This window comes from Rhinopithecus roxellana, chromosome 5, assembly GCF_007565055.1.
Source record: "Rhinopithecus roxellana isolate Shanxi Qingling chromosome 5, ASM756505v1, whole genome shotgun sequence".
In the NCBI taxonomy this organism is placed as follows: domain Eukaryota; kingdom Metazoa; phylum Chordata; class Mammalia; order Primates; family Cercopithecidae; genus Rhinopithecus; species Rhinopithecus roxellana.
In genome coordinates, this window is record NC_044553.1 from 172,574,531 (window position 1) to 172,600,191 (window position 25,661).

Here is a 25,661-nt window from a genome sequence, read left to right on the forward strand (position 1 = left end):
ACATCCGTACCCACCATAGTCATTTACAACCTAGTAACTAAACTCTAGTTGACCAGATAATACTCCCAACTTCCTTCACACCAGACCCCATATTAAGCACTCTACCTACAACAATCCAGGCAGGAGTCACATTTCTTGGTCGCATCTAGGGGCTCCAGCCAGTCCAGCCTTGCTTAATCAGTCAAAAAGGACCAAAAAAAAGAGGACTCAAGAATAGTAACCAAGAAACTCAATGCACATTAACATTGCATTTGATATTGATGGAAATTCAACTGAACAAAACTTCTGTCCCACAGAAGCTCTCTAAACTAGCACTGGCTTTCATTCATTCCACTTTTACTGATCATCTAGTACATGGCAGGCCTGGGCGAGAGATGGGACATCAAGGCTGAACTCTTCATCTGTAGAAGCTTATAAATGTAGCTGGTAAAGCAGAACAGATATGTACAAAGATTGCCTCATTCCTGCCAAGTGATCTGTCTCCTGAGTAGTTCATGTATAGTCTCACTGGACTGTATGTGTGTCCCTCCCAGAAGTTCCCACTTAAGACCAACCCCAGACCAGAGAGGACCGCAAACCTGTCGATGGCATACCAGTTGCTGAGCTCCCAAGGCTCCCCAAATTCATTAGCAAGATAATGTAGAATACTGGAACTTCTTTGACAAATGAGAAATTTTTTCAAGTTCTAGACTTGGACCTATTGTTACATTTTAATAATCTTCAGCAGTCTGGATCCCTGCCTTTGGATTATGTATCAAAATATGGTGATTTTAGAGCCAAAAGGCACAATTGTGTTACCATTTCAGATTAACTGTTAAGAGAAAAATTAACTATTTTTTCTCTCTCTCCAAATACACTTATCGACCTTCTCTCTTTTCCCCCTTTTTCCTAAAAGTTAAATCCTATTGCTCAAACCCACACAGAGTTAACCCCTAGGACTGCATGTCACTGTACAGAAATCTGTCAAGCCTTAGGTCCTCACCAAAAATATGTCAAGAGAAAATGTAAGGGTTAACAGGAAATTAGTTCTGTGTTGGGGTCCTTTAACAATGAACAAGTATTCACTTTTATTCATTTCAAACATGCTATAGACTCTCCCCTAGTTCTAAGACAGAAGACAAGGGTAAACAGTAGGGCAGGGCAAAAGACAAGGGCCCTGCACAGAAGAGAAGTCGACGGATCCAGATGCAGGTCTTCACCAGCCATCTGACAACTGAGTAGGCTGCCCAGTCTCTCTGGGCCTCAACCTCTTCATATATACATACAGGAAGTTGAACTGTCAAGACCTTTTCATTTTAAGGACAAGTGGCTATACTCTGAGGAGAAGGAATTAAAGGTGTTGATGGGGAAACGGATGATTAACATAATGTAATTCTTCTTTCAAAGGGTCCGTGAATTGAAAAATACACAGAAAAATAAATAAATAAAAAACATAATGTAATTCTATCCTGGGCCCAGAAATAGCCTGCTTAGCACAGCATTCACCTTATCAGCCTAGATATATTAATGGGGGTGGGAAGACTGGTGGGTGGGAATCACAGCCACCTACAGTGAAATTAAACTCTGTTCCCAAGTGAGTTCTGCTGAAGTGTGATTTATCCAGAGAGTGTTACAGAATTTACCAGCAGCATGAAACCATGTTACCAAAATTGTGTTATTGCACAAACTTAACTTTTTCCCAAATGTGATTTGCAGAGCTGAGAATCCTGTCTGTGGCCATCTGTCCTATCCTAGTCCCCAGAGGCGTGGCGGAGGAGTGTGAGAAGCCACCAGGTGCCATGTAAATTCAGCCACCCATGTCACATATCCATCAAGGAGACCAGCATTTGCTAGGGATAAGTATGCAGCTTGGCATGCAAATGAGGCTCCCAGATCCATCCGGCCCAAACATTCCCAGAGCCTTCCTCTGTGCCAGGCATAAGGCTAAGAGAACGCCACAGAATAGGGAAGATGTCATCATCACCAGTATGTGTTCCCCAAATGTTTCCTTCTTTGGGCTGGGACGGGGCTGTTGGCTGAAAAGGCAATACAAAGGACTATAGGCACTCTTAGCTGCCTGTATGGCAGGTACAAGTCCTTTAACCAGAATCAGTTTCCTCATGTGTCAAGCAGGGACAACATACATCCCACATGCCTCATGTGGCTGAGTGAAGAAATAAATGGATGTATGAACAATGAAGAGCATACAGAGCCTCCTAGGACAGATGCTACGGTTACCACCAACACTGTGACCCTCTTGTGCCAAAAAATTATAAACTAACAAGAATCACCCCTCATAAACTCAAAGCCAGGCTTCACAGGGGTTAGCAGAGCCTCGCCCTTTGGAGAGGAGTATCTTCTGCTGACTAGACAATTACATAAGTAACTGAAGTGTGACGGAATATGTACAGTGCTCCGGAGGGTGGAGCAGATGACCACTGCCTGGATGGAGTGGAGGAGAGGTCTGTGATGGATTTACAGAAGACGTGACCTCCAAGTTAACCTTTGACATAAGATGAAGATTTCAACATACGTATATTAGAGGTGGAGAAGGGAATCTCCAGTAGAAGACACAGTATGAGCAGAGGCCAGGACCCACTGAGGAAGATGTCTGGATGAACCATGCGCCGATCCCCAACATCTGGCTTCAGCCACAGGAGTGTTACCTTCCAGTATGCCACCAAAAGCCAGTGACTACCCATCCCAAATTAACACCCCTCTTCAACCCCCAACACAACCCCATACCACCCACACACACAAACATCAGGAAATCCTCCTGAAACTCTTGGGAGAAGAAAGTTGGGCTTACCTGGGTGGGGCCTGTCAGGCAGATGGCTGTCCTAGAGAAGCTGGGAGGAGTCTATATTGGGATGTACTGTGTGGCAGTTGTTTCCTAAGGCACCTTTTGCAGACTCCTGTTTCACTGAAAATAATTCTTCTGCTTCCTGCACATCCTAAAAAATTGCAAGCATGCCCGGTGTTGCCTCTATTCTAAGTCTGTTGGATAAAGAGCAGCTGAAGAGCCCTGTCACTGGAAGTTCTTTGGGAGCTGAGAATTTTCTCTCCTTCTCACCTGAGAGAAAGTAAGCAACCTGTGCTAGGGATCTAATCATGGCTGTTACCATTAGTCTTGTTAATCACAAAAAGCAGTTTACACACAGAGTATCTATGAATCCTTTCTGTTGGATAAATGTTATTATGCCCATTTTACAGATGTAAGGATGTAAAAGCACTTGCACAAGACAGACATAGTAAGGCAGGGTCAGAATTCAAACTCAAAGTCTGCTGGCTACAAAGCCTTTCCACTGTGCCATACAGCCTTCAGGTTATGTTACTCAAAAGTCACAGAATTCCAAATATACTGTGTGACATAGCCAACTTCTCTTAACCTTTCTTTGGTTTTCCTTTTCTCGTTTTTAAGAGACAGGGTCTTGCTCTGTTGCCCAGGCTGGGGTGTAGTGGCACTACCACAGCTTGCTGCAGCCTCAACCTTCTGGGCTCAAGTAATCCTCCCGCCTCAGCCTTGTAAGTAGCTGGAACTACAGGCATGAGCCATGTCTAGCCTTAACCCTTCTTTGTAGCCCTGGATTTAAGATAAGGTTACAACAGAAGACATCCAAGATTCCTCTCAACAATAAAATGTAATATTCTTACTATCTACTTGCTTGAAAGTATGCTGGGTGGTAGCCCATGAAACTATGTGGAGCTCATACATAAACCCTGAAAGGTAGGAAGTCATTACCATCACCCCCACTTTGAAGAGAAAAAATCTGAGGCACAGAGTTGGTAATGCAGTGACTTAACAGGTTCACAGGAAAAGAGCTCAGATCTCACACTTTTCTGCACAAGGCACTGTTATTCCAAAGCACTATAGCCTAAAAATTCTGAAGCCTGAAGACTTTTAGACCCTCTGGAAGAGTGGTTAGTCTCTGGAGTCAAATGAAATGCTTGTTGGGGGTAGAAACATTCAAAATAGGATTTGGAAATTGGGCTTTTCACTGCACTGCTGGCCCCCAAAACCAGCACCACTCAGAGGAATAGCCATCTTCTTTTGATCATCCTGCATTCGGGCCTGTTGACTCCAAAACTCTCAGAAGCGTATTCCCAACTTTCTAGAAGTTAGACATCATACCACAAAACAATACACGGAGTCCTCTGGATGCTCTGCTCCCCAACCCCGTTATGTTAGGCAGTTAGAAAAGCCAGGTGTCAGAGCTCCTGGGGACCCCTTCCAGCTGTTGCCACCATCTTTTTTTTTGTTTTTTGAGATGGAGTTTCACTCTTGTTGCCCAGGCTGGAGTGCAATGGCACAATTGATTCTCCTGCCTCAGCCTCCCAAGTAGCTGAGATTACAGACATGGACCACCATGCCCGGCTAATGTTTTGCACTTTTAGTAGAGACAGGGTTTCTCCATGTTGGTCAGGCTGGCCTCAAATTCTGGACCTCAGGTAATCCGCCTGCCTCAGCCTCCCAAAGTGCTGGGATTACAGGGGTGAGCCACCGCACCCGGCCTGTTGCCACCATCTTTAAAGTCCTTTCCACTCCTGCCCTTCAACTCTCAGAGAAGACAGGCACTTTCCTGGATATCTTGCCACCATTCCAATTCCTCCCCATTTTTAATCTCTCTGAGCATACTCATGCACATGACTTGAACATTTCTTTGAGAAGAAACCAAAACCTCAATTTCTCAGTTTTTGATAGACAACTTTTCTAAATCATGAGTCTGTTAGTTGTACTGAAATCAAACATTACATTTAGGCTTCCTAAAAATATCAATCGCCCCAGCACAATGCCTCCTTTTGCTCCCACTTGCCCATCCTCCAAACACACATACACTTCAGACTGTCATTTAGACACTGGAGTGTATAATTTAAATGCCTTTTAATAGCATCTACTAAAAGGACATTTGCACATGACTCCTCACTTTACTTCAGAGCTATGAAGTATGATCCACACTGAGGCTTTTGCTGAATTTCAAGGCTAAATAGGAAGATACACGGATGGCAAATACCAGCAATATAATTCAGACAGAAATTTAAAATGCATTCGACTTGTCCATAACACGACATCCTTTCCCATTTCAGCAAAAGTCCCTTTAGTTCATCTTGCAACCCAGTGCCTAGTACGTATGAGTTAAACACTAAACATCAGTTTGACGACTGTTAATACATCTTATTCTTAACATACAAGTTAGAAATCTATTGTTGTAATTTTGGCCATAATCTAAATCTGTTTGACCCTAACACAAATGCCATTTGAATCAATAGCAGATAACAGGCAGCTGCTTGCATTCAAAGTATACATCCCTCTGTCATTTGAACTGTTTTGAAGTTGGTCTCCTTTGGAAGACAAATGGTTAGCAGCTGCAAGTTCAATTACAAAGCACTTGGTAGGAAGTCAGAGAAAGAACCAGAGGGAATCCAAGTGCTATTTCATACATTAAGAATGGAATTCCTTTCCAACAAACATCTTTCATTTCCTTCGGGGAAACTAATCCGGACATGCCCTTTGAACTTGGTAAAATGCAGGATTCTTTCGGAGAAAGAATCTAGTTTAAAGGCCAGGCAAAGCTGGAAGAGTAGGGGAGTCACTCCATTTCTCACATTTCCATTCTGTTCATTTTCTTAAGGGAAGAATGTGGGGCATGGGAAAATCTAACAGGCAACCAGTCCAAAAAACTGGATTAATTAGATGTCCGATGCTGAATGTTACTTCCTTTCTTTGTCCCTCATTTTCTCCTTTGTGGAATAAAAGGGGAAAAAATTAAATACAGAGGCAAAACTGAATGACCTCTAGACCAGCACTAATAGAACTTTCTGCAATGATGAAAGCATTCTAACCCGTGCTGTCCAATATAGTAGCCACTAGCCACACATGGCCACTGAGCCCTTGAAATGTGGGTAGTGCAACTTAGGAACTGATTTTTCAACTTTTAATTAATTTAAATGTAGCAGTTTTGGGAAGTGAAGCTCCAGAAAGACCTCTGGCATTTTACACAGTCTTGAGAGGGCCATGTGGAAAAAGCATGCATATCACAGTAGGACAGACCTGGGTCTAAACTTAGCTCCACCACCTACTAATTGTGTAACCTTATGAAATTACTTAACTTCCCTGAGCTTCATTTTCCTTATTTGTAAAATAGAATACTATGACCTTTCTTGCAGAATTTTAGTGCGAATTCAAGATAATGAATGCAAAGAGACCAGGTGGGCCTTCATAAATGGTAGCTATTTTTCCAGTTACAATGTCCTCTAGGGATACAAGTTCCATGTCTTCTGGCTTCATCCTAGTCTCCTTCCTGCAGTAGGATCAATTCTTATTGCCCCACAGATTAACAGAGGTGGTCCTATAGATGCATCCTTGTCTATCAAGAAAGCAACTTGTTCAGGAATTGTTCCCAGGTCCTCGGGTGGGAGCAAGCCTCCGGTAACCCAGTAACCCAAGTCCTGTGCCTCAGGAACCACTGATTTCCGCTCACCATTTCCGCTCACTGTGTCCGCTCCGGTTCTCACCCTCCTTCAGGAATTTATAAACTCTTCGCAGGGATTGTATATCAAGCTGATTCTTTGTTCAATGTAACCAAAACACCTGTTGGTGGTTTCTGGTACTTTCCTCACCACCTCTCCCCTTGACTTCCCCTAATAAATGTTACACCTTCCTTTTTAATTGGAAATGCTTTAGTACTTTTTTTTTTTTAATTATTCAATGATTTAGAACACAAGAAATAGAAATGCAGCAAGCTACCTTTACGGCTAACCCGACATTCATTTAGTACCAAAATAAAACAAGACAAAAAAGACTTTTATAGAAGGAGTACTCCAGTAAATATTAAAGTGTTGCAATCTCTAAATTAATATAATGTGTTAAGAGCTTAGCCAATGTTCCACTGTTTTTTGTTTGTTTGTTTTGTTCTTTTCTGAGACAGAGTCTCACTCTGTTCTCTGTTACCCAGGCTGGAGTGCAGCAGCATGATCTCCGCTCACTGCAACCACCACCTCCCAAGTTCAAGTGGTTCTCCTGCCTCAGCCCCCGAGTGGCTGGGACTACAGGCACACGCCACCATGCCTGACTATCTACTGCTCTTTCCTTTAGTGAATGGTACCTTTCCTTGGCTCCAATCACCAAGTTTTATCAGTGGACACAGATGAGTGCCTGATTAGCAGGATAAATTTTCTATTATTAATAATTACTGAAATGTTAAACAGCTCTCTTCTGTCTGTTTTCCCACCATCCTAAAGACTCCAAGAAAGAGGAGCTGAAATACAGGCTGGTATTTTGGTAGAATTTCTATCTGGATTTGAGTAAACCATTAAACAAAAGGTTTACAGTGAGCTTGGAATTCTTGCTAACTTCTGAGGCCTCCCCTCCCTGACATAAGGACATTCTTGAGGACTGTTTACTAAAGGGTGGTATGAAAGCAGCAAAGGGGACAAATAATTCTGACTTTGAGTTGACTCTTAAATGGGGTGAGGGTCTGATCTAATCTGTAAAACCTGGATATACACATTATAATTCAATAAAGAAGGAAACAACCTGGATTCAGACAAACCTATAAAACAATGATTATCTTCTCTCCACAACTCCCCAAATTCCTAAATTTAACCCGAATCTGGAACCCATGTGGATTATGCACTCAATTTCCACTTTGTCTGAAAAGTAAATGCATTTAAGAGCATTCGAGATTCTGAACCCTTCTGGTAACAGCTAAACTCAAAATAGGTCAATTCCAGAAAGGCATCCATTTCAAGGGGACTTTCGTCTGCGGTTATTTTGAAAACCACTGCTTTTAAAACTGACATTATGAAGCTTAAAAATAGGCCCTCCTACTAAGGATCAAGGACTAAAATACCCTTTCCTCCCTGTCCCAGCCCCAACCCCACAACTTTTATTTATTCTCTTTTCCCTCAACCACCTAGGAAAGTGGTGATATACAGGGGTAACCTTTTCCAGAGTTTCAGATAATTACTTGAAAATAATTTTTTTAAGGATATTGCGTAGTTACCAAAATTTAATATTGGGTAAACTTGGAAAACTGTCAAACCAAGTAACTTTCCCAAATGAAAACATGTACTGTATGTAATATGTACCATAAGTAAATAAGAGTAAAAGCTCAACCACCTCCTTCCACTTCAGCAGTGTGAACTCTGGCTAATTCACACCTCTCTAGGCCTGGTTTCCTTATCTCTCAAATGATAGGCCCAGGTCTAGAGAAGCTGTTAGGTCCCATCCAGCCCTAATAAGCTCTGCTTCTATAAATCTGGGCAGCTGCTTCCTTTTTTCACAGCTCCTTGGAAAGAAGAGAAAAGTCCCTGGCCCAGAAGGTCCTTGAGAAACCTCATTACACTTAATAGTGTTCCCTGAGACACAAGAACTGCTACTGAGAGCAATGCAAGATAAGACAGCTATAAAATATCTAACACATTGAAACGAAAAAGTTGTTTTGCAGATGACACCAGTAAATCTACAAATGCATGTATATTCAAACAAAAAACGTTACTAGATAAAGTGGATTTAACAAAGCTGCCGGATATAACCAGTTCATACAAAACAAACCATAGTCAAGATGGAAAATACAAACTTAAAAATGTTCAATAACAACAGTATCAAAATGTTACGTATTTGAAATATTAACTCAGGAAGCAAGAGAATTATAGAGAAGAAACTACAATATCCTAACATGAGAAAGAGGAAACATGAATAAGTGGAAAGATACCCCATGAAAATTGTTGAAGTTTTCCTTAACCCTACCAAATTAAAAAATATATACGACTCTCAAAACTACTTAAAAGTGGGTTAAAAAGTTTTAGTAGAGAAAAATATCAAAAAGACCAAGGTAAACCTGAAAATACAACAGATGGATAAATGCATCATGTTTAGTAAACTCCAGTAAGATACTAGAATTCACTGTGGAGAAAAACTAACTTAGACATACACCTCATACCAAGCATATTCCACATGGGAAAAAGAGTTAACCACATAAGGGGAAGAAAAAGGCTATGAAGTCACATATTCCTGCTAGTCGTGGAGAGATGACAGATGTTAAACTGCTAAAGAAAAGTATGCTATACATAATGCCCATTCAAAAAACACGCTTTTCAATATTTAAAAATGGTATTTTTCAGCCGGGCGCGGTGGCTCAAGCCTGTAATCCCAGCACTTTGGGAGGCCGAGGCGGGTGGATCACGAGGTCAGGAGATCGAGACCATCCTGGCTAACACGGTGAAACCCTGTCTCTACTAAAAATACAAAAAAAACTAGCCGGGCGAGGTGGCGGGCGCCTGTAGTCCCAGCTACTCGGAGGCTGAGGCGGGAGAATGGCGGGAACCCGGGAGGCGGAGCTTGCAGTGAGCCGAGATCGTGCCACTGCACTCCAGCCTGGGCGACACAGCGAGACTCCTTCTCAAATAAATAAATAAATAAATAAATAAATAAATAAATATGGTATTTTTCTTAATACATTACACACAATGGAACAATGTAGTAAGCACATCATTTATAAAACTTCAAAATACAAAGCATATGAAAACTACTCAGAAATACTTAAAAATGATCAGAAAGGAAGAAAAATTTGCATGTGACTTTTCAAAATGTTCAGCCTGGAACCACAAAACCACCTCAGCCTACCTCTCCAGCTTCATTTCCTTCGACCTGAACCGATGCACCCGTCACATTCAACTACTTGCTGGCTTCTCTACACATCCCAGGCTTTCCCACTTGTGTGAAGTTGCTCATCCCGCACTCTCTTCCTGCCACGCCCCCCCATCACGTGGAATCCTAGCCATCCTTCAAGACCCAGTTCAAATGTCATCTCCTCCATGAAGGCTCTCTTCATCTCCCCTCCTGGATGCACACACTCCCTCCTCAGGCCAAGCTCCAACAGTGCTTGCTTTGTAGCTTTTCTGTGGCACTTTTCTTACTCTGTAGCCATTGTTTCCTCCTTCTTGTATTCCGAAAATCTCCCCCTACACTCTCATATTAGATTTTAAGATCCTTGAAGGCTGAGATAATGTTATTCATCTTTGAGTCACCTACCTGCAGCTCCCAAAATAGTGATTTACGTTCAGTAAGCATTCAATAAATATGAGTTTAAACTGAATTGATGCAATTCAAAAATATAACAATTAAAGGGAAGCAAATTGACCTTTAAAGGGGCCCTTATACTGCCTATTAAACTATCGAAAACCACTAAACTGGAAAAAAAAAAAAAAAGTCATGAAGCTTGAGGAAACAGTTGAAATATACACTGTAAATTGGTTCAATCTCTTTTTGGAACATATTCTGTTAATATGTAACAACAGCGGTAGCATGGTCCACTGCCTCTGATCGGGTGGATGAATTCATCTAAAAGCAAAACAAAATAAATGGACTCAAAAACATTTACAAGCCTATCATTAGATAATAAAAATCTGGAGGCCACCTAATAATCAACAAAGTGTCATTTGCTTAGCCAGATCCTATCAGACTTTCCTCTTCAGCCAATAAAAATGACAAGAATGAGGATTATGTCCACATGTAAAAATCGGGAAAAAATCAACTGATCTCAGCTATCCAAAAACGTATATAATGGAATAAACAAAGTTAAACTGGAGAATGTAATGTCTACAGGTTTTTTCTTTAGAAAGTATTCATACATTCAAAAATTTTAAAGCATTGTCCTTAAGCAGGCAACTATTCAAAGGGAGGGGTTCAAGGTCTTTCTACCTTGTCCATTTTTTCTTCAACCTCCAGGTAACCTCTTCTTAACCTGACTCCCTTCCTGACATCAGAGCAGGATGCCCCTGAGAGTTACACAGCGAAATCAGAGTCAGGATCAGCACTTTTAGCATTTGACCCTTCATGGGATTCAGAAAACACCTGCTATTTTAAAACAAAACACTATTCATCTTGGGAGGAGGAGAAGAAAACTTAGCAAACAGGTATGTAAGCCTCTAAACAGCTCTCTTGGGCTTCTGGGCAACAAGGGCACAGGACATGAAGTAAAAACACAATCAAGTTGCAGTAAGAGACCAGGACGATTTTTCCAAATTGGCAGCTTCTGGAAGTGAACAACAGAAACAAAACTGGGACCCTGAGCTTTCTTCTCAGGTTTGCCTCATTTTGTCCCTAGTCTCTGTGTTCTCTGGATTTGTTTTCTTGATGTGTCAGAAAGATTCACCACTGCTTGATTCATACTTCAGGGGGATGTGGTGGAATATCCACATAGAGAAATGCTAGCAAAAATGTTCCAAAGAGGGAGTTAAGAAAAAAAGAGGCCGGGCGCAGTGGCTCAAGCCTGTAATCCCAGCACTTTGGGAGGCCGAGACAGGTGGATCACGAGGTCAGGAGATCGAGACCATCCTGGCTAACACGGTGAAACCCCGTCTCTACTAAAAAAAAATACAAAAAACGAGCCGGGCGAGGTGGCGGGCGCCTGTAGTCCCAGCTACTCGGGAGGCTGAGGCAGGAGAATGGAGTAAACCCGGGAGGCGGAGCTTGCAGTGTGCTGAGATCCGGCCACTGCACTCCAGCCTGGGCAACAGAGCGAGACTCCATCTCCAAAAAAAAAAAAAAAAGAAAAGAAAAAAAGAAAAAGTGGTTGGGCACAGTGGCTTACACCTCTAAACCCAGCACTTCAGGAGGTTGTTTGAGACCAGCCTGGACAACATAGTAAGAACCCCTCTAGGGAAAAAAAAAAAAAAAAAAAAAAAAAGGAAAAGAAAAGCTAGCAGAAAAGGTTTTTTTGCTAATTTGTTTAAATGTATTTTGGTGTTCTCAAATCTACCAATAATGATATATCGAATCAGCAATGCTGGACACCTAGGGGTTTAAACAAGTATGTTTCCTAAGAAGAAGAAAAAGATTCATAAAGTAGATTTAATGAATAAAAAATTATATAGTAATATAATAAAGTACTTATGCAAGAAGCCCAAACCTCAGCATCATGCTCAAACCTGCACATTTACCCCCGAATCTAAAATTAAATACAAAAAGAGCTGGGCAATAGCTGGGCATGGTGGCTCACGCCTGTAATCCCAGCACTTTGGGAGGCTGAGGCAGGCAGATCACAAGGTCAAGAGTTTGAGACCAGCCTGGCCAACATGGTGAAACCTATCTCCACTAAAAATACAAAAATTAGCTGGGCATGGTGGCACATGCCTGTAGTCCTAGCTACTCAGGAGGCTGAGGCAGCAGGATTGCTTGAACCTGGGAGGTGGAGGTTGCAGTGACATGAGATCGTGCCATTGCACTCCAGCCTGGGCGAGAGTGAAAAAAAATAGCTGGGCATATTGGCATGTGCCTATAGTCCCAGCTACTGGGGAGCAGAGGCTCTGGGGAGGGATCGCTTGAGCCCAGAAGGTGAGGCTGCAGTAAGCCGTGATCACACCATTGAACTGCAGCCTGGGCAACACAGCAAGTGAGATCCTATCTCCAAAAAAAAAAAAAAGGTGGGGGGGCGGGGGGAGAGATTGCATTTAATGTGATGTTTGTCACACAATGTAGACAAGCAGCACAAAAGGATCTAGAGATGGGAGAGTGAATATTAGTTGACATTAAAGTACATAAGACTTGAAATGAGTTTTGCTTTTGGGGTACTTTTTTAATTTATTATAAATTTTTTCAAACATACAGAAAAACTGAAAGAATAAAAGTGAAACTCAAACTAACTAAACAAAACAACTGAACATTCCGTTCCATTTGCTTTATCCACTGTTTGTGTATGTCTGGGTTTTTTTCCTGAACCTCAGAGTAAGTTTTGTGCATTATGTATGAATATGAATTCTCCTACATAATATCTGTACCATCATTACGTTAAAAAAAATTAGCAATACAGCCAGGCATGGTGGCTCACGCCTGTAATCCCAGCACTTTGGGAGGCCGAGGCACTTGAGGTCAGGAGTTTGAGACCAGCCTGGCCAACATGGCGAAACACCGTCTCTACTAAAAATACAAAAATTAGCTGGACATGGTAGCATGTGCCTGTAATCCCAGCCACTCGGAAGCCGAGGCATGAGAATCGCTTGAATCCAGGAGAAGGAGGTTGCAGTGAGTCGAGATTGCACCACTGCACTCCAGCCTGGATGACAGAGACTCCGTGTCAAAAAAAAAAAAAAAATTAGCAATACTTTACTAACATTTCCCCAACTGTCTCAACAATGCATTTTATAACTGTTTTTTGATCCAGTACAGAATTGGAGTTCAGGCAGTATATCTGTTTTTCTGTTTTGTTTTTGAGACAGGGTCTCACTCTGTCACCCAGGCTGGTGTGCAGTGGTGCAATCATAGCTAACTGCAGCTTGGACCTCCCAAGCTCAAGTGATCCTACTGCCCCAGCCTCACAAAAGGCTGAGATTACAGGCGTGAGCCACCGTGCCCAACCCATGCAGTACATTTGATCTGCATGTCTCCTTAATCTCCTATCCTAGAACAGCACCACTCTCCCTTTTTTCCCTTGATATCACCTTTTCTTTTGAGACAGGGCCCCACTCTCTCCCCAGGCTAGAGGGCAGTGGCACGATTACCACTCACTGCAATCTTGCCACCTGGGCTCAACCAATCCTCCCGCCTCAGTCTCCCAAATAGCTGGGACTATATGCACGCACCACATCTGGTTAACTTTTGTATTTTTGTAGAGACAAGGTCTCACCATGCTGTCCAAGCTGGTCTCTAGCTCTTGGGCTCAAGCAATCCTCCTGACTTGGCAGGCCTCCCCAAGTGCTGGGATTATAGGTGTGGCCTATAATACCATGGCCACCCTTATACTGACTTTTTTTTCTTTTTTTTTTTTAGATGGAGTCTTACTGTCTTCCAGGCTGGAGTGCAACGGCATGCTCTTGGCTCACTGCAAACCCCACCTCCTGGATTTAAGCAATTCTCCCACCTCAGCCTCCCGAGTAGCTGGGATTACAGGCACGTGCCACTACACCTGACTAATTTTTGTATTTTTAGTAGAGATCGGGTTTCACTATGTTGGCCAGGCTGGTCTCGAACTCCTGAGCTCATGATCTGCCCGCCTCAGCCTCCCAAAGTGCTGGATTACAGGCGTGAGCCACCGCACCTGGCCTATACTGACAAAATCAGTTGTCTTAGAGAATGTTTCACATCCTAGGTTTGTCTGATTTGTTTCCTCTTGGTGTCATTAACTCATTCCTCTATTCCTGTATTTGCTATAAACAGGAAGTTAGATCTCAAGGCCTGATTAGATGTAGGTTTGGGGCCGGGCGCGGTGGCTCAAGCCTGTAATTCCAGCACTTGAGGCCAAGACGGGCGGATCACAAGGTCAGGAGATCGAGACCATCCTGGCTAACACTGTGAAACCCCGTCTCTACTAAAAAAAAATACAAAAAGCTAGCTGGGCGAGGTGGCGGGTGCCTGTAGTCCCAGCTACTTGGGAGGCTGAGGCAGGAGAATGGCGTGAACCCGGGAGGCGGAGCTTGCAGTGAGCTGAGATCCGGCCACTGCACTCCAGCCTGGGTGACAGAGTGAGACTCCGTCTCAAAATAAATAAATAAATAAATAAATAGATGTAGGTTTGGGCTAGATTTGAAGGACAAGCAGCATATGAAATATCTAAATCAACATGATTTATCAACATTTACAATTTGCTATTAAGAACAAAAGGAACCATTCAGACTTCTAAGGAGGAAATCAAACGCTGGCATCATTAACACATCCCATTTGCATAGCATTCCAGTGATCGTAAAGTGCTTCTTCTTTTTTCTTTTTCCACTCTTGCCTCCCCATAAAGTGCTTCTGTGTATGTTATTTTGGATGATGCCCTCCCACCCTACTTCCCTCATGGGTTTCTTATTATCAGCCTTACTCTACTAATGAGGAAAACTAGGTTCAGTGAGGTTAAGTGATATGACCGAGGTCACATCATTAAAAAGTGTTGCAGGACGGGCATGGTGGCTCATGCCTGTAATCCCAGCACTTTGGGAGGCCGAGGTGGGTAGATCACCTGAGGTCAGGAGTTCGAGACCAGCCTGGCCAACCTTGTCCAGGTTTCACCTTGTCCTGGTGAAACCTTGTCTCTACTAAAAATACAAAAATTAGCTCGCAGTGGTGGTGTGCGGCCGTAATCATAGCTACTTGGAAGAATCACTTGAACCCAGGACGCAGAGGTTGCAGTGAGCCAAGATCATGCCATTGCGCTCCAGTTTGAGCAACAAGAGTGAAACTCTGTCTCAAAGAAACAAAAAAGTATTATAACTAAGTGAGGAGTGATGTAACTGTGCATGGCAGGGAGTTGCTCAGAAAAGACTACACCCATGGGAGATAAGCTTTATGTAAGATATTGAAAGATGGGTACCATTCTGGGCAGACACGGTGTCTCACGCCTGTAATCCCAGCACTTTGGGGGACTGAGGCAGGCGTATTACCTGAGGTCAGGAGTTTGAGACCAGCCTGGCCAACATGGTGAAATCCTGCCTCTACTAAAAACACAAAAATTAGCTGGGCATGGTGGTGTGCGCCTGTAATCATAGCTACTTGGGAGGCGGAGGCAGAAGTGGCAGTGAGCCAAGATTGTGCCATTGCACTCCAGCCTGGATGACAAGAGTGAAACTCCATCTCAAAACAAAACAAAAAAAAAGGGCCAGGCATGGTGACTCACACCTATAATCCCAGTACTCTGGGAGGCCAAGGTGGGCAGATCACGAGATTGAGGACATCCTTCTTAAATTTTGTACTAAAAATACAAAAATTAGCCAGGTGTGGTGGTACACACCTGTCGTCCAGCTACTTGGGAGGCTGAGGCAGGAGAACTGCTTGAACCCGGGAGGCAGAAGTTGCAGTGAGGCGAGATCGCGCCACTGCACTCCAGCCTGGCGACAGAGTGAGACTCATCTCCAAAAAAAAAAAAAGATGGGTACCATTTATTTTATTCCAGGCACCACAGCAGACAGTGGAGAAGTATCAGACAATCACAGTCCCTGTTTTCACAGAAGCTAAAGCATAATGGCAAGTATAAAACAAAAATAAAATCATGCAAGAGGGCCAAGCCCAGCTCACGCCTGTAATCCCAGCACTTTGGGAGGCCAAGGCAGCAAGACCAGACAGATGTAAGAAGGTTAAGAAGCAGTATGCTAGGCGCACAGTGAGGAGAGTAAAGAAAGTGGTAAGTGGACCACAGCAGGTGAACCGAGAAACAGAGGAAAATCAAGCTGGATAGGCAAGACAGGGCCAACAGCTACAGGAGTCCCCACTCAAATGTAGTTTTGCTTTGACAATTCCAGTTACCCACAGTAAGTACAGTAACCACATTCATGTAACTTTTATTACAATATATTGTTATATTTTTTATTAGTTATTATTGTTAATCTCTTACTATGACTAATTTAGAAATTAAACTTTATCACAGGCACATACTGCATAGGAAAAAACATAGTATATGCAGGGTTTGGTACTACTGATATCTGTGGTTTCAGGCATTCACCAGGGGTCTTGGAATGTGTGCCACTAAGATAACGGAGGACTACTGTACTCTAATACAGTATCCTCTTCCTTTTTTTTTTTTTTTTTTTTGAGACGGAGTCTCGCTCTGCCCCCAGACTGGAGTGCAGTGGCCGGATCTCAGCTCACTGCAAGCTCTGCCTCCCGGATTTATGCCATTCTCCTGCCTCAGCCTCCTGAGTAGCTGGGACTACAGGCGCCCGCCACCGCGCCCGGCCAGTTTTTTGTATTTTTTAGTAGAGATGGGGTTTCACCATGTTAGCCAGGATGATCTCGATCTCCCGACCTCGTGATCCACCCGTCTCGGCCTCCCAAAGTGCCAGGATTACAGGCTTGAGCCACCGCGCCCGGCCCCTCTTCCTTTCTTTCAAAGGTGCATAAATAAGTGAAATTGGAATTCTGTGAGTGTTTACATTCAAACAAGAGTCCCATATATTTCCTTGCCATGGGTTAAATCATCTTTAAGAATTTCTTTGCTATTTCTGTATCTGCTGTAATAGCAGCAGAGATGTTCTTCCCAAAGACACAGGCTTAAGCAGGCCTTTTTCACATGAAGCTGTTCTGAAAGACAGCACCAGTATTAGTTACTGCGTCAACTATCCAATAGAAGCATCCAACTTCAAAACTACAAAATCAGTGTGAAACCACTTCAAAAGCTCCTAGTTATCAGGCCAGACACGGTGGCTCATGCCTGCAAACCCAGCACTTTTGGGAGGCCAAGGAGGGAGGATTGCATGATGCAAGGAGTTTGAGCCCAGCCTGGGCAATATAGCAAAACCCTATCTCTAAATTTTAAAATTAGCCAGGCATGGTGGTACGTGCCTGTAGTCCCAGCTACTCAGGAAGCTGAGGCAGGAGGATTCCCTGAGCCCAGGAATTTAAGGTTATAGTGAGCATCAATGCACTCCAGCCTGGGTGCCTGAGCAAGACCCTGTCTCTTAAAAAAGAAAAAAAAAAAGTTCCTAGTTATCATGGTGCACATCTCAGAAAGAGTCATAAGAGACAAAAAAAAAAAAAAAAAAAAGCACATCAACCTGTCTCAAACTTTCATCCTCCAGGGCCTTCATGCTCTAACAGATGTGTGTTCCTTACAAACCTGGCAGAACTGCTGATGCTATGAACTACACCCTGAATGCAATAAGTAAGTCTGAGTGTTTCAGGGTTACATAGAAACAGTTCAAAATCCAAAATCATGAACACTACTAAGGCCAAGCAGTGAACCCTCCTAAGGTTATTCGGCACCTTATAGTCTTCAAATAAATTTTATACATCTTCAAAGTATTCCTCTGGGGTAGGATCTAGTCAGCCATTTAATCAACAGATATCTACCGAGTATTTTCCATGTGCCAGAATCTGTCCTACACACTGAGCAATGAACAAGGCAAAGCCCCAACCATCATGAAGCTTACACTTGGAGTGGCAGAAGAAGATAAATACTTATACACGACGCACCCTCAGTTACTAGTCTGTGCTACAAAGAAAAATAAGGCAAAATCAAGCAGCAGAAAATGACAGGGAGTTCTGTATCAGAGTGATCAAAGACGGTCTCTGTCAAGAGACATTTCAACAGAGGGGTGAAGAAAGTGAGGAAGCAAGTCATACAGTATTTGAGAGATAAGCTTTCCAGGCAGCAGGAATGGCAAATGCAAAGATTCTAAGATAAGAATGTGCCCAACCTATAACCCAAGAGCACAGAGGACAGTGTGGCAAGAGTGCATGAGTGAAGAGGACACTAGAAGAAAACTAAGGACCTGGCCGGGCGCCAGGTGGCTCAAGCCTGTAATCCCAGCACTTTGGGAGGCCGAGACGGGTGGATCGCGAGGTCAGGAGATCGAGACCATCCTGGCTAACACGGCGAAACCCCGTCTCTACTAAAAAATACAAAAAACTAGCCGGGCGAGGTGGCGAGTGCCTGTAGTCCCAGCTACTCGGGAGGCTGAGGCAGGAGAATGGCGTGAACCCGGGAGGCGGAGCTTGCAGTGAGCTGAGATCCGGCCACTGCACTCCAGCCTGGGCGACAGAGCGAGACTCCGTCTCAAAAAAAAAAAAAAAAAAAAAAAAAAAAGAAAACTAAGGACCTGATCAGGTAGGGCCTCATAGGCACCATGGTAAAGATATTGTCACAATTATCACCTCCACTTTACAGTTAAGGAAACCAAGAGTCAGAAAGTCGAAAGGACTTGCCCAAGGTCAAAGAAAAAGTGAGATCTCGAGAGGTACCCTGCCTCACTACTGCAACTGGATTAACGGTATTGTTTTAAAGAGATGAATGGCTGGGCGCAGTGGCTTACGCCTGTAATCCCAGCACTTTGGGAGGCTAAGGAGGGCAGATCACAAGGTCAGGAGTTGGAGACCAGACTGACCAACATGGTGAAACCCCGTCTCTACTAAAAACACAAAAATTAGCCGGATGTGGTGGCAGGCACCCATAATCCCACCTACTTGGGAGGCTAAGGCAGGAGAATTGCTTGAACCTTGTGGGCAGGGGTTGCAGTAAGCCAAGACTATGATGCTGCACTCCAGCCTGGGCAACACAGTGAGATTCGTTTCAAAAAAAAAAAAAGAGAGAGATTAATAATACGTCTTATCCTGGAAGGAGAGGCAATGTACCCTAAGACCCAGCAATTCCACTTCTGAGTACATTCCACAGGAAACTCACAACATCCAAAGGAGACAAGGATGTGCAAGGATGGTGATGGTCATGGTCTTGGTCATGGTCATGGTCATGACTGTTTGAGGCAGTAAGGAGTTGGAAAACAACAAAGATGTCTAATTCTAGAGAAATAAATAAGTAAAATGTGGCAGATGCACATGACTGCTCTACGACCAAGAGAAATAATGAACTAGACACATATTGTATAGCATCATGAATAGAGCACAAAATTGGAAGAAAAAAAAAAAGAAACTAAAGCTGAGCACGGTGGCTCACACCTGTAATCCCAACACTTTGGGAGGCCGAGGCAGGCAGATTACCTGAGGTCAGGAGTTCGAGACCAGCCTGACCAACATAGTGAAACCCGTCTCTACTAAAAATACAAAATTAGCCAGGCGTGGTGGTACATGCCTGTAATCCCAGCTACTCAGGAGGCTGAGACAGGAGAATTGCTTGAACATGGGAGGCGGAGGTCGCAGTGAGCCGAGATGGTGCCATTGCACTCCAGCCTGGGCAATAAGAGCAAAACTCCATCACAGGAAAAAAAAAAAAAAAAAAAAAGAAAAGAAGAAAAAAACAAAGGAGAAACTGATATAAAATTTAGGGATGGTCACTGCTTCTGTTCAAATACTCCTGGTTCACCAGCACAGTGGCTCATACCTTTAATTCCAGCACTTCGGGAGGATGAGGTGGGCAGATCGCTTGAGCCCAAGAGTTCAAGACCAGCCTGAGCGACATGGTGAAACCCCATTTCCACAAAAAAATCAAAACTAAGCAGGGCGTGATGGCATGCACCATTACACTCCAGCCTGGACAGTGGGAGTAAAACTCTTTCTCAAAAAAAAAAAAAAAAACACACACACACACAAATACTCCTGTTCTCCCCCTTTCAAGGTCACTGCCCTCCTTGAAGGTCAACATGGCCACATTATTTGCTCTGGCCAAAGAAATGGTAGCAAAAATGACAAAGCTCACTTCTGGGCAAAACTTTAAGAGCCTGAATGTGGCTCTTCACAAGATTCCCTCCTCATGTAGGTGTATTTCAGAGGCGATGCCTCAATCAGTCTGGATCCCTAAAGGACTCCAATCTACAGAGCCTCCCACTGACCGGAAAGTGTGTTAAATTACTGAGATTTTGTGGTTGTTACCTCAACATAACCTACTCTATCCTGTCTATGAAATGCAGATTTCTGGCACAATAGCATTTTAGAATCCTAAGCAGAAGCATACGAAATCATCCTTCTACTTCCCAAGGGTATACACATAATCAAACTAACAGGTGGAATTATAAAACCATATAAACACCTTAGAATGGTTGAGTGGGTGACTAAAACAAAAGGAAATGGAGAGAAAAGGAATGAGCATAAAGGGGAAAAGAAAAGGAAAAGACGTAAAAAGTTTGATTAAACCCATTGTGCAAATATTAGAAATTTCATTCACTCCTTGATTCAACAAACATCTATGGACCTATTATGTGCCAGGAACTATTTTGGGTGTACTTACAGAGCGGTGAGTCAAAAAAAAAGGCAGTGCTGTGTTTAAAGTTTATAGTGTACAGGAGAGACAAATATTAAGAACACCCCAGTAAAAAATTGCAATGATTAAGTCTTATTAAAAGCTCAGGTGAGTGCCAGGCACAGCAGTAGCCACCTGTAGTCCCAGCTACTCAACAGGCTGAGGTGGGAGAATCACTGGAGTCCAGGAGTTCAAGAACCAGTCTGGGCAACATAGTGAGACCCCCGTATCAAAAAAAAAAAAAAAAAAAAAAGCTCAGGTGACATGACAAAGAGGGACCACATTCCTCTGAGATGTTTATAAACATTTAGGTGAAGACTGCTTCCTGCCTCCCTAGGGAAGGAGGGGTGATTCATTCCAGGCAAAGGGAACGGCACGTACAGAAGCCTGCAGTGAGTATGGACCATCCCATAGAGGAAGTGAAAGAGGACTAGAGTGGTGGAAGAAAAGAGTGGCAGGAAATGTGGTTAAAGAGATTCGGCCGGGCACGGTGGCTCAAGCCTGTAATCCCAGCACTTTGGGAGGCCGAGACGGGCGGATCACGAGGTCAGGAGATCGAGACCATCCTGGCTAACACGGTGAAACCCCGTCTCTACTAAAAATACAAAAACTAGCCGGGCGAGGTGGCGGGCGCCTGTAGTCCCAGCTACTCGGGAGGCTGAGGCAGGAGAATGGCGTGAACCCTGGAGGCGGAGCTTGCAGTGAGCTGAGATCTGGCCACTGCACTCCAGTCCGGGCGACAGAGCGAGACTCCGCCTCAAAAAAAAAAAAAAAAAAAAAAAAAGAGATTGGTGGGAGGGGGCAGTGGGGACAACAGGCAGACCACTTAGTCTCATAGTGCAATATAAGGAGTTTGGATTTTGTATAACTGCAATAGAACCAGAAAAACATTTTAAACAGAGGAATAATACTATCTTATTCTAACACTTAAGACCCTAGTAATATGTTCACATGTTTTTGCAAAATATGCAAAAGAAAGCTATTTTTGCACGATTTTTCTTTGAGGACCCCTACAACCTCAGGTTCCGTATTACCCAACTCCATCTCTGAATTGGGTAAGGGCTATGTTAGAGGTAAGCAAAAGGTGCCAAGGGAAAAGCAACCTTGCCAATTTGGTACCAAGAGTTCTTTACTGTCAAAATGGATTTTCTTCTTCTTTAGTTCACGTTGTCTGATAACGTTCAAAATTGTGCCCTGGTCTAATCACAGAAATCATGAAAGCAACAGAATTCTTTCTGCTGGTAGCACAAGATGGGGGACATTTTGCTTGAGAAACACTGTCAGAAGTGAAAGATGAAGATGTGTAAAGCTTTCCCTCTCATTCGTGATAAGAAATATAGGGAAACAGTCCCTGTTTATCTTGGGCAGTCTACACAAAGATGCCTCCTATTGTAACATAGTAATGAGTCATAGACATAGATGCAGACGGTACAAAAAACTAAACTAGGGAGAGGTGATTGTCCAGAAGCAAAGGTACCTTAACACACAATCCACCACCATGAATGAAAATCACCTTCCAGTTTCCTTCAGTCCAACACTTAGGCAGTAATAAAGGCACCAGCAGCCAACAGCTTTGGAAGGTTTACTATGTACTACCTCATTTAATCTTCACAACTATGCTAAGTAGGTTCTATTAGCCCCATTTTTGCAGATGAAAAAACTAAACCTAAGCCTTAGACTAAAAGACTTGAACCAGGTCACAAAACCACAACAGAGGCCAAGCTGTAATCCCAGCACTTTGGGAGGCTGAGGTGGGAGGATCACCAGGTTAGGAGTTTGAGACCAGCCTGAGCAACATGGTAAAATCCTGTCTCTATTAAAATACAAAAATTAGCAGGGTGGGGTGGCGCGTGCCTGCAGTCCCAGCTACTCAGGAGGCTGAGACAGGAGAATCGCTTGAACCCGGGAGGTGGAGGTTGCGGTGAGCCAAGATCGCACTACTGCACTCTGGCCTGGGTAACAGAGAGAGACTCTGTCTCAAAAAAAAAAAAAAAAAAAAAACCCACAACAGAGCTAGGCTTCAAACTTAGCCTGACTCCAGAGCCCCTACCTTTTAACCACTGTTTAGACCTTCCCAGTCCCATCCAAATTTTTCTGCCACCAAATCTGGGGTAGTCTTCTCATCCTGCTTTTACTGTTTTAATGAAATCCCTCCTCCTTGAGAGAATACAGTTGTGGTGTCACAATTACAACAGAATAACAGGTACTTCTACTCAGTATCTACTTCCAATCAAATAGGCAAGGATAATCAGGCCACAACATTCAGCCAGAATCCACTGTGGTCAAAACTTGCCCTAACAACAGTCAGGACTTTCTGTCTATTTTAAGAGGGTGAAACACTGTATCCTAAAACTGAATAAATGGGCCCGGTGAGGTGGCTCACGCCTGTAATCCAGCACTTTCAGAGGCCGAGGCAGGCGGATCACCTGAGGCTGGGAGTTTGCCACCAGCCTGAATGACCTGGAGAAACCCAGTCTCTACTAAAAATACTAAAAATACAAAATGAGCCGGGCGTGGTGGCTACTCAGGAGGCTGAGGCAGGATAATCGCTTGATCCTGGGAGGCGAAGGTTGCAGTGAGCTGAGATTGCACCACTGCACTCCAGCCTGGGCAACAAGAGTGAAACTCCGACTCAAAAAAAAAAAACAAATGTTTGCAATGCAATAATACAATCCAACTACCTATACAAGTCAGTATCATGCAAAATAGACCCCACAGGACTGACAGGGGACTAAAGAAGAGAGTCGGCTGGGAGAAGGACTGAAGAACACAGTTGAACACACACCATGGGTCCACCATTGACCTTGTGATCATTACAGGGATGGAACAAGTCATCAAGCCAACAGGTCCCCAGGTTATTAAAATCTAGAGAAAGCTGGCTGGGCAGAGTGGCTCATGCCTGTAATCCCAGCACTTTGGGAGGATCGCTAGAGCCCAGGAGTTCAAGACCAGCCTAAGCAATACAGCAAGACCCCATCTGTATAAAATTTTAAAAAATAAAATTTTCTAAAAATCTAGAGAATGGAAGGGAGGTTACAGAAGTCACCAAAGAGCAGAAGGTGCAAGCCTACCCCGATTTCATCAGTTAGCTCCCTAAAGTCTGCAGTGTGCAGGTAAAAAAAGATTAAGAACCTAATCTTTACTGAAGGTTGGGCAAACCACCACCAAAAAAAGGCAAATAATAATAACCTAATCTTTTCTGGCTATTTCTCTAGCCAGCCAAGCAGTTTTCCCTCACATAGTCTTGTCCCTTACCTAGAACCCAAGCGAGTTGTGGGAACTCAGAAACCCCCAGGAAACAGCCTCAACATTATTTAATGAAATCAAGTGCTCGTTTGTGAGCAATGTTGGAAGCTGCAGAGATGGAGCACCTAGCATGTGGTTTCTAGGTCATGGTGTTCATGCCTCAGGTGAGGAGTTTAAGGGCTCCTGGTCAAGTACGGAAAGCTAGGAAATCCTTAGTGAGAAAATGGTTTGTTCAATGAATGAATGAATGAATGAATGAAGAGTCGGATGAAGAAGAAAGCCGCTTTCTTGAGCAATTTCCCAGGAAAGCCAAGGACCGGGAACCTCCAAAGTCTGCAAGGAAAAGCCACGAAGTCCACACAGACTTCCAGCACGCCCCTGCCAAAGTCAGCAAGGAAAAGCCACGAAGTCCACACGGACTTCCAGCACGCCCCCGCTGGCCAGGCAGTTGACCTGCAACAAGGCACTCAGACCCCACAGGTGTCAGGCATGAAGGTGAGGATGATGCTCCGCACTTAATAACCTGAGCCGGTCTCCAAAGCACAGATGCGATCTTAATTCTTTCCAAAACAGTAGTCTCCTCTCCCCATTACAGGCCAGACTCCCAGAGGATCACATTTAGAACAGAGCTGGGGGGAGGTAGGGGAGACGTACTAGCTTTTATTTTCTTGGGAGAAGACTGCACAGTGGCCAGGAACCACTAAAACGGTCGGGAAAAGGGGTGCAGAGGGGAATCGAGACCCGCAGTATCCGCTAACTCGTCTGAGTCAGAAGCACAATCAGTGCTTAGTCACCGATACCTCGGCGGCCGGGAGTTCCTCGCCCCCTGCCAGTCCCAGACGTACGTGACAAACCAGAACGGAGCCTGGCGCGCGCTCCTGCTCCCCAGCCCGGGCCCCGAGGTTCACCGCCCGCCTCATACTTACTCCGCAGAGCTGGTCCCGTTAACCGCGGAGCCGTCGGGAGCCGGGTTCAGCTGGATGGGCGTCGGCTTCTTCTTGGGCATTTTGGACCCGGGTAAGGCGCTTCCAACTCCGGGGGGAGGGCAGCACCTCTCGCTTCCTCCCGCTGCGCTGCCCCGCGCCCGCTGCGCAGGACCAGGTCCGGGCCGCTAACCCCGGAGCTGCCTTCAGAGGGTGCGCCCCGCGCGGTCCCGTCAGCGCCGAGGGGCCGGTAGCGGTCTCAGTGGACCCCCGCCCCACCCGCCCGGGACTCGGCTCCGCGCGCAGAGAGCCGAAGGGCTGCCCTGCAAGAGCGGAGCGGGCTGAACGTGCGGTTCGGCAGCCCAGGATTCCCTCCCTCTCTCCCAACTAACCAGTCCCTCCGGCTCCGGCGGCCCAGCCGCGCGTGCACCAGAGCCCAGCTCCAGCTCCTGCCGGAGAAAGTGCCGCCGCCGCCGTCGTGCTCCTAGCCGCTCGGCGAAGCGGCCCTGGGAGGGACTGGAGGCCGGGGGAGGGGCGGGGAAGGGGAAGCCTCGCCCCCCACCCGGGATGCGGCGCTTTCCACACTCCCACTCGGCTCCGCCCCTATTGCCTCTCAGACAACCAATGGGGGCAAGCCTCGGCGGCAGATGACGCGGAAATACGTCACGGGAGCGCGGCGCGCTGCCCTGGGGGCGGGGTCCGTTGCGGGCTCCACGGCGCCCTCTATCGCCCCGAGACTCGCAGGTGGACCCAGCAGGGAAGAGGTCTATGTGGCTGCGTGGTGAGCTCCTCCAGGCCAGGTGCTGCGCGGCCTCCACCTCTGCGGTAACCGGCCTGCCCCCGATCCCTGTCCCCAAGCCGAGTCGTGTTGACGGAAATGAAATAACAAAATAAATAAGGAAAAGGAACCCTT

General features: G+C 44.7%; 1 protein-coding gene across 1 annotated transcript in view; it reads right to left on the reverse strand.

The window, feature by feature from the left end:
* MAP2K1 (mitogen-activated protein kinase kinase 1) overlaps positions 1-25,304 on the reverse strand; it is a 118,558-nt gene extending 93,254 nt beyond the window's left edge. Inside the window, exon 1 of the mRNA XM_010363604.2 lies at positions 24,752-25,304. Coding sequence (XP_010361906.1) covers positions 24,752-24,831 — 80 coding nt within the window. The 5' untranslated portion in view covers positions 24,832-25,304. The remainder of the gene's footprint in view (positions 1-24,751) is intronic.
* Positions 25,305-25,661: the final 357 nt, after the last annotated feature.